Genomic DNA, 12,309 nt, shown 5'->3' with positions numbered 1-12,309 from the left:
GGAAGCAACTGAGGGCCAAGAAGCGGTGTAGTGAGTAATTCTCCCTCTCTGTACATTCCAAATGGCTGATACTGAGAAGGTGGTGCCCCCCCCCAAGAAATGGTCTTCATTTTGTAAACAATAGAACGTCAAAATTAGAGTCGCGCTCACTACCCGACCAACCGTGGGTTAAACGCACATTCAAAATAGATTTAAGTTTTTGAACTTTTGACTTTTTCCGTATTTTCAGAATTACTGTATATTACTATATTAACTCCTTAACTGTAGTTTTTCTGTTCACGTTTTGTTGTGCTACACTTTATTAGAATCCCTACCAAATATTATTTTAAAGTTGAAAATATCAGCTACTACGAATAAATATATATTTTATTCTACATCAAATAGAAACCACCAATCACTGCATAAGAAAACGAAATTTAGAAATAATGATAAGCCTAAATCTACACGAATTCATGGTCACACTTGTAAGCTTTGTCATTGTGAGACGTGCAACGTGGTGTTTAATTGATATCATCATATGGATTATAAATTCTTGCACGTGTTTTCAGCATATGCACTATTAGCAAAGTAATAGTCTATCAGAACATGTTAAATTTATTGTATATAATTATGAAAAATTATAAACTACTTTTCTCTATGACTGACTACTAATTTCTTATTGGTAAGTATCAAAATCAAATTCTTATCAACCGAAAATTTCATTTATTAAACAGAATTCAAAGTTGATATAATATGACGAACCAACATTCAAATAAGAACTTCTAATGTTTTAAAAAACTGGAGTTTCTATACACTTGAATGTATTGGTTTTAATTCTGGTCCATACAAACAGGAAAAAATGGATGCAAAATAATGTCCTTAGTGATACTGTAGTTTTATTCCGCCTTATGCAGAGTCGTTTTGAAGTATAATTAGCGTCATACTAAGGACTTGTCTACTGCAGGAAATATATGTTAGTCAAACTCTTTAGTATGGCACTAATCATGCATCAGAACGACTCTGCATACGGCCCATTGTGTCTAATTTCACTAGTGTTGTATGCATTCTTAAGACACCAGAGTGGTACCATATTGATGATATAATTATTTAAAGGTGTGGACAGCAGGTGATAATGTACCCTGGGAGAACAGAGGTTCTGGAGAATTTCCACTCGAATCAACCCATGAACATACCATCACAAATCTGGATATACTTACATCGTATGAAGTAAGAATTATTCTAATAGATGAAAGTGGAATTAGCAATAATAACGGAGTGCCTACACTAGAATTCAATACGACTTGCTTCGGTGAGTACGTTTTTATTCAGTGCACGCATATATATTTTCAAGCAGGTATGCATATAATTGTACGTGTGCTCGTTACGTGTGACTGTAAGACCTAAAGGATACTTTGGTAGACAACACAGCATGTAATCGTAGTTGTTCATTCAAAATGAAATGAAACGAAGTTTCTTCGTTCAAGATCAGCTTTCACACAAAATTCATAAAATATTTTAATCCCTTTTTGATGTGATCATGCAACACATCCTTAACAACTGATTTCATATACATACACAAGTATCCATATACTGGGCAAACATTAGTTATGCATTGACTGTTATCTAACACTTTTGATTTATTTAGTTTAAGAGATTTTAAGTGTAAATGCCAGATTCAATTACCAATATCAATGCATTGGTTTTAATTCTGGTCCATACAAACAGGAAAAAATGGATGGAAAATATTGTCCTTAGTGATAATGTAGTTTTATTCCGCCTTATGCAGAGTCGTTTTGAAATATGATTAGCGTTATAATAACCAACGATTTACACACCACATTATTTTATATCTCTACTGTGTTCATCAAGGTCTTCAAATATGAATTTTGAACCAGATTGGATGCGTTTCAGATAAATAGAAAACCATTCATTTTGAAAATTTTACAAAGTGTAAATCTAACATTTTGGTGGCCAACAACTCGAGAAACAAATCAATCCAATGAAGGAAAACTAATGAGATGGTAGTTGTTGATATACGAAATATGTATAATCAGTTGGTATATGAAATATTGTGCAAGTTTATCATTCCCGAGTTATTGGTAATCACGTTTAAGGTTTTAATTAAGCAACAAAAAGTTCGAACCCTAAAGTTGATGACTGGTAGTTCAGAAACCAAAGATCTGCATAAAAACACAATAATTCATGCCTATACTAGCTTAATCAAAGTGTACAACAATATTGAACTCAGTGAAAATCGAACTACCATCTATCTCGTTTGAGGGGAATATTATCTATTTTAGAGATTCCAAACAAAATTTTGATGGCCATTACTTCAGCACATTGTTAAACTCTACTATCATACCGAATGTTTTTAAGTTATGATGAGTTTTGTTGATATCATGGGTATTAATATCTTTTCACTAAATCCGAACTGGATTAGGTAGGAAACTATGGGTATGCAAATTGTAATATTTACAAGCGTAACAAATTTGTAAGGATGTACATCTAATAGGGAGTGTCCACACGCACAATAATTACGTTGATACAACAAAGTTGATTTCTTTATTGTCTCCTTTTGACTTGTTTAGGATGTATTGTACACTTCTAGTTTTTCTTGTTGTATATATACCCTGTCATTATTTTCTGGTTTCTTTTCATTTTTGTACACTATCCAATTTTCTTTATTTGATCTTTCTATTATTTTTATATAAACGTTTTTTAAATTTTTCAGATGTTATAAAGCCACTAAAGTACGTTAAACTAATATTTAACGTTTCGTCTTGCCCAAACTTTAACTGTAGGTCATATATTTGGTATTTTTCTTATTCTCTATGTATAACAAATAGTTTGTTGAGTGCTTCTTCATATTAAGCATTTTAAAATAACTATTTTAAACTCTTAAGAAACCTGTCGTATGTGAAACATACGATGTTTTTTTTTTTTTATGCTAACATTTCTCATACCGAAACTATTTCAAAGATAACATGCCTAATAATTTGTAATAAAAAGCTGTATACATTTATCGTTTGTATGAATACATACTAGGTACAGTTGCTCTCACTTATAACATGATCCCAGATGGTTCGTATTGGTGTAAACGTACTTCCATATTAGTACAAGTTTCCTGTTGTAAATGTTTTAGACATTAATTAGCTTTCCTGTTCTCCTGCAAACATTAGATCATTTATTAGAAATGTGTATTTGGCATTCTATTATTTCAAAACAAGTTTACTTTTAATTTGTTCTTTGTCAATAAAGGTATTATCATTTTTTTTTTGTTCTTTTCAGTGCCAGAAGGAGGACAATTTGTTGCCATAAATATTACAACAACAAATATTACGTTTGACTTGCCTGTGAGTATTTAATTAATACTTTATTGCGTTGATAGTCGAACATAAATATCAAGTAAATATCAGCTTGTTTTATTGATAACAAAAGATAATCACGTAACAAAATCGATGCTCGTCTCTCTCAGAATTGAAGCAATGAACAGTTAATATACACAGTAATTGTATAAAGTTAACCAAGAAAGTACTGTTGATTTTGTAAAGGTTTGTGTTCAATTTGCCCCCACACCGCCAGTTGAATACAAATGGAGATTAAACGAGAGTCAGTTGTTGGTGTGGCTTTATCCAACATACCACCTGGTTGTGGCAGTTCAGTTAAACCGTGAAATTACATAAGAATGGAGCGAACATGGGACTTCCACAGAGTGTCATAAGACTGTGTACGTATGTTGTACGAGTTCAAACTGGGGTCAAACACCGCAGGAGCGGAAAGAATGATATGCCAGGCCTTTAGTAGTTTGTCGTGGCTACGCAGGCTGTGCGCTGGTGGTTTAACAAGTTTAAGGACGATGACAAAACACTAGAAGACGCACCATGTAAAATGCTCGGAAGACAAACACATGTGTCGGAAGACAAAACACTAGAAGACGCATCATGTGTCGGAAGACAAACAAATGTAAATTGCTCTCCAGTCAGGAATTGAGGCTAACAGTGACCAGACATAGGAGAAACTGGGACTACAATTCAGATTGAGTGGAGAAATCATTCGGCAGCACCTCCATCAACTTGGAAAGCACTACAAGTTGGGTCGAGATTCCCACATGATTTGACTTTGGACCAGAAAGCAATGCGAGCAGACACCTGTGTTTCTTTGCTGTCTCGTATGAGGGAAGAGCTATGTCTGGAGAGGGTGTTGAGATGTGATGAGAAGTGAGTCCTGTACGAAGCTCTACCGCGGCCTCATCATTAGTTAGAATCCCATAAACCGGTTCGAAAACGGCCTAAATCAGCAATGCACGAGAAGAAGGTTCCCCTATGTGTTCGGTGGACTGCTCACGGCATCGTACATCGGGAACTGCTAGCCGCTGGTCAGAACATCAATGCACTTGTGTACGGTCAGCAGTAGAGCTGGTTCAAGAAAAACTCAAAACTCCTAAGCCAGCACTTCTGAATTGCAAAGGGTGATCCTATAACAGAACAACGCTAAGCTCCACCTGCTTAGGATCACCCGCGACAACATTCTCGGCCGTCCGATTATAATTTGTTTCAATTCCTTGACAATGACGTTAGAGGAAGCCAGTTCAAATTCCCAGTAGAGATGCAAAATGTACTTGATACCTTCTTCGCTTCACGGCCCACCATGTTCTACCGCGATTGAATCCATGGCCTTCCAGAGTATTGGCAGAAGGTTGTCGATGCTGATGGAGACTACATTTAATCTTCCAGGTACGTCGTAGGTGACATATCGATGTTCGAAAGTGGTGGGTAAAAAAAGACAGAACTTCTCGGTTAAGTTATAGATTATTTATGAGGGCATTTATTTATTCATTCATTGTACGTTAAGCATATATAATAGTAAGTAGACAATTTTATTCATTATAGGATATCTCTTAACTGAAACACATAGTCGAACAGTAGTGCTTATACTCCTAACGTTGACACATAATTCTAACAATTATACGAAACGACTTCTAATATTCGGAATAAAATCAGTATAGCTAGCTTTAAGTAAGGTTCAACAAAGGAATAGTAATTGATATAATGACAGATCAATTACTGCGCAAGTTTAGACTTTGGCTTGCCATTGAAACATCTCAAAACCTTCTTGCAGTACTGTAATGAATTTAAGACAGGTTTTTGTGCTATGGATTTAATTAATTACACAAGTCAATAAGATTTTGGCACAGAAATGAAAATATCTGCTTCTAATACAACTTTTCACGTAGAATTTGAATCTGCAAACAGTTTTTCTCTATCACCCTCAGTTTACCCGTGACAGAGGGATTTTCGGGAAATTTTCCTTTCGTTCTTTTTACAATTTTTGTAACTGTAGCACGGGTACCCTTAGGTATAAAAAGACACAAATTATATTGTATGTTAACCTGATGTCTACTTAGTAAACCCTCTAAGTTTCATAAGAATCTCATTCTTTCTAGAGAAATAAATATATTTATAAAAAATATGCTATGTGTACTACTCATTTTACCATATTCATTAGTGCAGATAAAATCACATATAACTTCCACGAAAATTACAATATAAGTACGGTTTATACCTCATTGGGCTTCCAATAAAACGTATTTCCAACGATGTGTACACTATGGTGCCATTTATGTATGAGCGAATTTCTAGATTGATTTTGTTGAAAGTTCCCTCCAAAAGTAGTTTATAAGATTTTGTCTCAACTTGCAATTTGTGTATGGTGATACAGAAACAGGAACTGCACTAAAATATAGACCCTAATTTATGCCCACTTAATAAATAATATTAACTTCATTTGAATCCCATTATTCTGTCTAGAGATATAAACTCTTGTGTCTGTTTATAGGTAATAAACAATACACTTTGCAAGTCTATTACCAAACACAATAACCTAACGTTGACGTATTATTGTCGGCACATAGATGGATACTCAAATACAAGCACAAATACACGCATGCTTTCTGTGGAAAATAAGTCACTTTTTAATATTTTGATCTGGTAACAATGCATAAAATATTGATGACTCACGGAGCCTGATGACTATTAGTAGCGTTGAGTGACGGTCCAAGCAAAACGTGTTTTAAATGTGGCCGCGTGTAAGTTGAAGTGTTTGTGCATTGTGGAGTTCGAATAGATTGTGTTGTGTGGTGACGCACTGAGTTAGATTACGTGTGTGCTTCTTCATGATTGATGGAGTGTACATTCGTGTGTGTATATGTGTGTGATACTTTACAGGAAAGAAGATGCCGAGGAAGTGTGTAAATCACCCGGACAATTTCTGTTATGTATCAGGGGAGCTGACATTTAAATCGCAACGTAGATATTTTACTCCACTTGTGAGGAAGTGTTATCAGTTATATTTTGGTTGCTGTGTATGAGACCAAGATAAGAATTGGGCTTCTCACTACATTTGTTGTACTTCCGAGAAGCATCTGACTGGGTGGGCTAATGGTGAACGAAACATGAACTTGGCAGTACCGATGATCTGGAGGGAGCCAAAAGATTATTCTTCAGACTGCTAGTTTTGTATGACACAGATACAAGGAATAACCAGTAAATCTAAGCACACAGTACAGTACCCTAATTTGCCATCAGCAATTAGGCCAGTTCCACACAGTGCAGAATTTCCTCTACCAGTACTTCCTGCTCATCTTACGGTAAATGAGGATTACGTACTTGAGGCAACTACTGAAGTTCCAAATGAAGAAGATGGCTCTACTTATGTAGGAAGTACATCTACATTGGATCCCCATCTGATAACTCAGGGTGAACTAAATGACATCGTACGGGATTTAAAACTCTCCAATATACAGGCAAAACATCTTGCTTTTAGACGTAAAGCCTGGAATCTGCTCCATCGTGACACTAAAGTTGTATTTTTCGAAATCGTCATACAGAGTTTCAAAACGACTATTCTCAAGAAAATGATTTAGTGTATCGTAATAATGTCTGTGCTCTGATGGATACACTTGGACATGCACATATAAGTACAGAGTGGAGATTGTTTATTGACTCTTCCAAAACTAATTTTAAGCCTGTCCTCTTGCACAATGGCAACACATTTCCTTCAGTGCCTTAGGCTTATGCAACTAATATGAAGGAAACCTATGAAAACATCCAAATAGTGTTAAAAGAATTCAGTTTTAGAAATACAAATGGAGCGTTTGCTGTGAATTAAAAGTTATTTCTTTGTTACTGGGTTTGCAGCTTGGTTATACGAAATATTGTTGTCTCCTCTGCGAATGGGACAGCAGGAAGAAAGCGGAACATTACATCAAGAAGGAATGGCCAAAGCGTGTATTAACTCCTGGACAGAAGAATGTTGATTATTCCTCACTGGTGAGCCCTGATTAGATAATTCTACCTCCTCTTCACATAAAGTTGGGGCTCTTCAAAAACTTTGTTAGGGCAATGGACAAAAGTAATGCAGGATCTTGTTACCTCAAGGAAAAAATTCCTCGGGTTAGTGACGCTAGGAGTTTTGCAGACCCCCAAATAAGATGTTTGATTCGTGACCAAAAATTTGAGGATCTCTTAACTCTGGTTGAGAAAGCAGCTTGGTGTCCATTTAAATGTTTAACAGAGAAATTTTTAGGAAACAAGAAAGCCCCAAATTACCGTGAAATTGTGAGTGATTTCCGGCAATCATTCAATGAAATGGGTTGCAACATGTCACTTAAAGTTCACTTTCTAGACTCCCACCTGCATTTCTTTCCTGAAAACCTTGGTGCTGTTAGTGATGAGCATGGGGAACGTTTCCATGAGGACATTTCCTCCATGGAGAAGAGATACCAAGGACAGTGGAGTTCACAAATACTAGGTGATTACTGTTGGACACTCAATAGATATGTTCCACAAGCCAAACTCAGGAGAAAGTCGACAACTAAAACATTTTAGTTAAGGTAAGTAAATGTTCATTTATTAAGAAGATACTGCTCACTTCTTTTGTATTATTTACTAAGAAGACATAAAATTATGTTTTATTGCAGTTCCTGTTTCTGAACAACTATATACAAATAGCAAGTTAAGACAAAAAATCTTATAAACTACTTTTTGGAGGGCATTTCCCACAAAATCAATCTAGAAATTCCCTCATACAAAAAATGATGACACGGTGAATACATCATTGAAAATATGTTTTATTTCAAATGGAATGAGGTATAAACTGTAATTATATTGTAATTTTCGTGGAAGTTATACTTGATTTTATCTGCACTAATGAATATGGTAAAATGAACAGTACACATATCATATTTTTATATAAATCCAGTATGTTTATTTCTCTAGAAAGAATAATGCGATTCGTATGAAACTTAGAGGGATTACTAAGTATAAACCAGGCTAACATACAACATAATTTGTGTGCTTACATACCTAAGGGTTCCCGAGCTAGAGATATCAAAATGGTTTTAAAAAGGGAAATTTGAGGGGAAATGTCCCGAAAATCCCTCTGTCACTGGTAAACTGAGGGTGATGGAGAAAAACTGATTGCAGATTCGAATTCTACGTGAAAAGTTGTATTAGAAACAGGTATTTTTCCCTGTGCCAGAGAGAAAGTATTTTTTTGTCGAGTAGTGTTATAGAAGTACATTATCGTAAAAACTTTTAATATTATGCTAATAATTTTTATTGTAATTTTCATATGAAGAAGTTGTCATTTAGCATTTTATTTTAGTTTTATTTACCATTCGGTTTTTTGCTTCCTATGTCTTGCGTTCAGTCTTGCTGAGAACATAGGTGATTATAATAGTCAATATATCTCTTTATATCGTTCAAGCATAATAAGGTCTTTCCTCTATTTACCTAAGCACTGTATATTTGCTTACTCTTAGTACAAAAGAGTGATGCATAGGAATCTGATTTATTTTGTAGTAAGAAGATATATAATCAGTAAGTCAATAATAATGCGTACCATATTACTCTAGAATATTATACGATTTCTGTTTAAAAGGTCCTTCTTAATGCTATAGAACCTTATGGTGAAATTCGAAAAAAAAAAAAGTATACACACTTGGAAGAGTGCAACGAAGAACATAAAGTTTAATTAAATACTAAAATCAAGAGACCCACATGTTGCTGTCTTCTATTAAAAGTATTTGAACATAAAAACAACAAAACGCAAATTAAAATTAGAAATATTGGCTTATGCTACACTCCCGTCCGATGCTCAAGTTGAAATTCTGAAATTCTACATGTCTCTAAATTATAAGGTTATTTTGAAGAATGGGCTACGAGATACCATGAGTAAGACTGTTTGGTATTGCATTGATATCAGTCAAATTTGGAGTTTTGTGTTCACTACTATCTTCGTAGTCGTAGTAGTTCGATGATCAACTATCTATAGTGTTTAACAGACGATCTAATTTCATATTATGTCGGTGCCCGAATCTTTTCTTCCTATCTTAATGGTCTGATGTTTCTCTTTCCCTTAATTGGAAAATATGTTTTCCTTGCTACGATAATATAGCAAGAAGACTTAATTTTCGAATTCAACAATGGTTAATTTGCTAGATGAAGAAATGTCTTGTACGGAATTAGATCGTATGTGTTTAAGCTTTTTCGTTAGTCATGATGTAATGTGATTATAGCAACAGGAAAGATACTTAACTAATAATATCATTAGTTAATACCGGAACAAACAATAACTTTCCGTTTACCAATTTTTTTCACACTGCAATACTGTACAAATATTTTAAATTTCTTGACATCATATAGGCACGCAGCACAACTAACAACAAATATTACCATCATTGTTACTTGTTAGAAACTAATATCACTGCCATGTTTGTATTTTATGGAAAGGACACGACTTATTAGAATGAGTATCAAACGTATTACTAAATGTATTACATAAACCAAAGTATCCCTTCGTCAGTGGATCAAATAAGAAAAAACAGATTAATATTTTGATTTCTCCTCAGCAGCTGGGGGACTAGTCGTAACCTCGTGATATGTAATTATTTCTAACGCAAATTTAGAACTATTCTTTCTCTCATTAAATACGAGGGCTAGTCAAGAAAGACTTGGACTGATTTTTTTTCTAGGCAATTTATTATTACTCAGCAACAGGCACATGATCCTTTTCAAAGTAGTCCCCGCCCATTTGAATGCACTTTTTCATTCGAGTCTTCCAGGCCTCAAACACGTGTCGCAGGCCATTCTTTGAGAGGTTCTTCAAAACCGCCTCCGATGCCTTCAGAACCTCGGAATTATCGGAGAAGTGGCGTCCACGCAGTCTAGATTTTAGGGCAGGGAATAGAAAACAGTCGCACGGTGCGGTAGGCGTCTCCACCATCCTCAAACCTTTGCAACAGCTCCCTGCAAGTCTCCACTCGAACGGCCTTCTGCTCTGGTGTCAGGAGTCGCGGAATCCATCGCGCACACACTCAGCTCATGTGGAGGTGGTCATGCAAAATTTTGAAGGCACTGCCATGAGATATGCGTAGTGCGGCTGCCAGATCGTCGATACTGATGCGGCGATCTTCTCTAACAATGACTGCTGCCGTGTTAATGTTCACCTCAGTAACAGCTGACGCTGATACACCTGGTCCACCAGCTTTCGTGATTGTCATTCGGCCCTCTTTAAACTCTTTGAACCACCAGAACACGGTACTTCGTGGCAGAGCGTCATCTTTGTAGGCTGCTCTCAACATTCCTAGAGTTTCTGTTGCACTTTTCCCCAGGCGATAGCAGAACCGTATAGCTGCAAATTGTTCATCTCGTAATGACTCCATTTCTTCTACAGACGACTTCTAGAGGCGGCGCAGAACATCACCTGCAATAAAAAGTCGTGGTTACCAAACATGCTATGATTCCTTAACAACATTTTATATATATGCACAGCAAGACCCACCCTACTTGTATGCCAAACTATGAAGCTCCAGCGTTAACAGAACTGCCGGGAAAAAAATCAGTCCAAGTCTTTCTTGACTTGCCCTCGTACATCTCCCAACCATTAAGATTTTGTTTAATCGTTTGGACTTTTTTTGTTGATAGGTAAACTTTCAGAAGTATCAGACTAATTTGGTAATGAAACTTGCTTTACAACTGCGTTTCCTACTTTTATGTGTAAAATACCAGCCTGGGTAAAATAAATCAGATCTCAGACACATGTGAAATTCATCATCACATTTTGGAGTGATCTTAATTTCAACCAACGATATTAATAAATCTAATGTTGGGTGTATGATACAATGACTTGGTTTTACAACGCATTCTCAAGTAATATTTTTTAAATTCGATCTTACATCAGCGTATGTTATGATGAACGACATCATTTCCGTCTGTTTTGACCGAAATCTAGCATTTTTATTCAGTTTGTAGCATAATAATAAATCTTTGAACTGTTGCTATTAGAACTAATGATGTTCAGAAACATTTGCAGTATTGAAACTCGCGCATCTCGTTTGTACATGCTTGTCCATCAATGGGGCATATTAGCAGCGCACATTTCCAGTAGTGAAAAGGGATTGTTATGCAGAACTTGTTTGAAATGAGTCTTGATAGATAAAATAGAAGTCAGAGTTAAATTATTAAATGAAAATTGCTGCGAAGCTCACTCAAATCTGAAAAGGTGCAAAACTGCTCCATGAAAAATTTAATTAGGCTACACTATATAAAACATTTAGGTGCCTATTTAATTAAGGATGAGAGAATTAATGTTCCTATCATCAACCAATAACGCTACAGGGATATAATGATCTGACTATTTTTCAATATATGACATCATCGTGTCGCGCAGGAGACTGTCACACTAATAGCTATATGGTGGTATCAACAGGACGGGCGAGCAGTCATACCGCTTAAGGTCTCTAACCAGGTTACAGAAAAAACTTGAGGACAGTTCATTTTACGTGGTACTGACTTTCCGTGGATATTATTCCTCCGATCTTACACCGCGTGATGCTTACTTGTGCGAGATGTTGGTGAATGTGATTACTTGCGAAGATGTGAAAGAAACTATGCCTGTATGTCGGGAAAAAATCAAACCCTAGTGCAAAGTTCTGTAGCAGCCCTTGTTCCGAGATACATTTGAAAGTCAGCGTGAATGATATGAACAGTGTGTACAGCAAGAAGGAGCATACTTCCGAACACCTATATTATACACCAATAAGCAACAAATAGTAGAAAAAATAGAATCAGAGATTACAGCTATGTAGTATTTAACTTTCGGTATTTGTCTTATATACTTCGACGCATACTCAATTATATCATATACTCATAATTTAATTATAAAATTTTATTTTACTTCTGGTTTCTAAGGCGATCACATTACGATTTATTACATTAATCAGGCTATTTTAAACAGAAGTTTTATAGTATTTTCTAATAACATGATTTA

General features: G+C 35.6%; 1 protein-coding gene across 1 annotated transcript in view; it reads left to right on the top strand.

Annotated features, from left to right (window-relative positions):
* Positions 1-12,309, top strand: part of LOC145690849 (uncharacterized) — a 269,031-nt gene that overhangs the window by 143,407 nt on the left and 113,315 nt on the right. The window contains exons 12-13 of the mRNA XM_081766211.1: positions 1,093-1,288; positions 3,268-3,332. Of these exons, the coding sequence (XP_081622337.1) occupies positions 1,093-1,288; positions 3,268-3,332 (261 nt within the window). The remainder of the gene's footprint in view (positions 1-1,092; positions 1,289-3,267; positions 3,333-12,309) is intronic.

Source organism: Thermobia domestica, chromosome 7, assembly GCF_964235325.1.
Source record: "Thermobia domestica chromosome 7, izTheDome1.hap1.1, whole genome shotgun sequence".
NCBI lineage: Eukaryota > Metazoa > Arthropoda > Insecta > Zygentoma > Lepismatidae > Thermobia > Thermobia domestica.
This window is presented reverse-complemented; position numbering and strand designations above follow the sequence as displayed.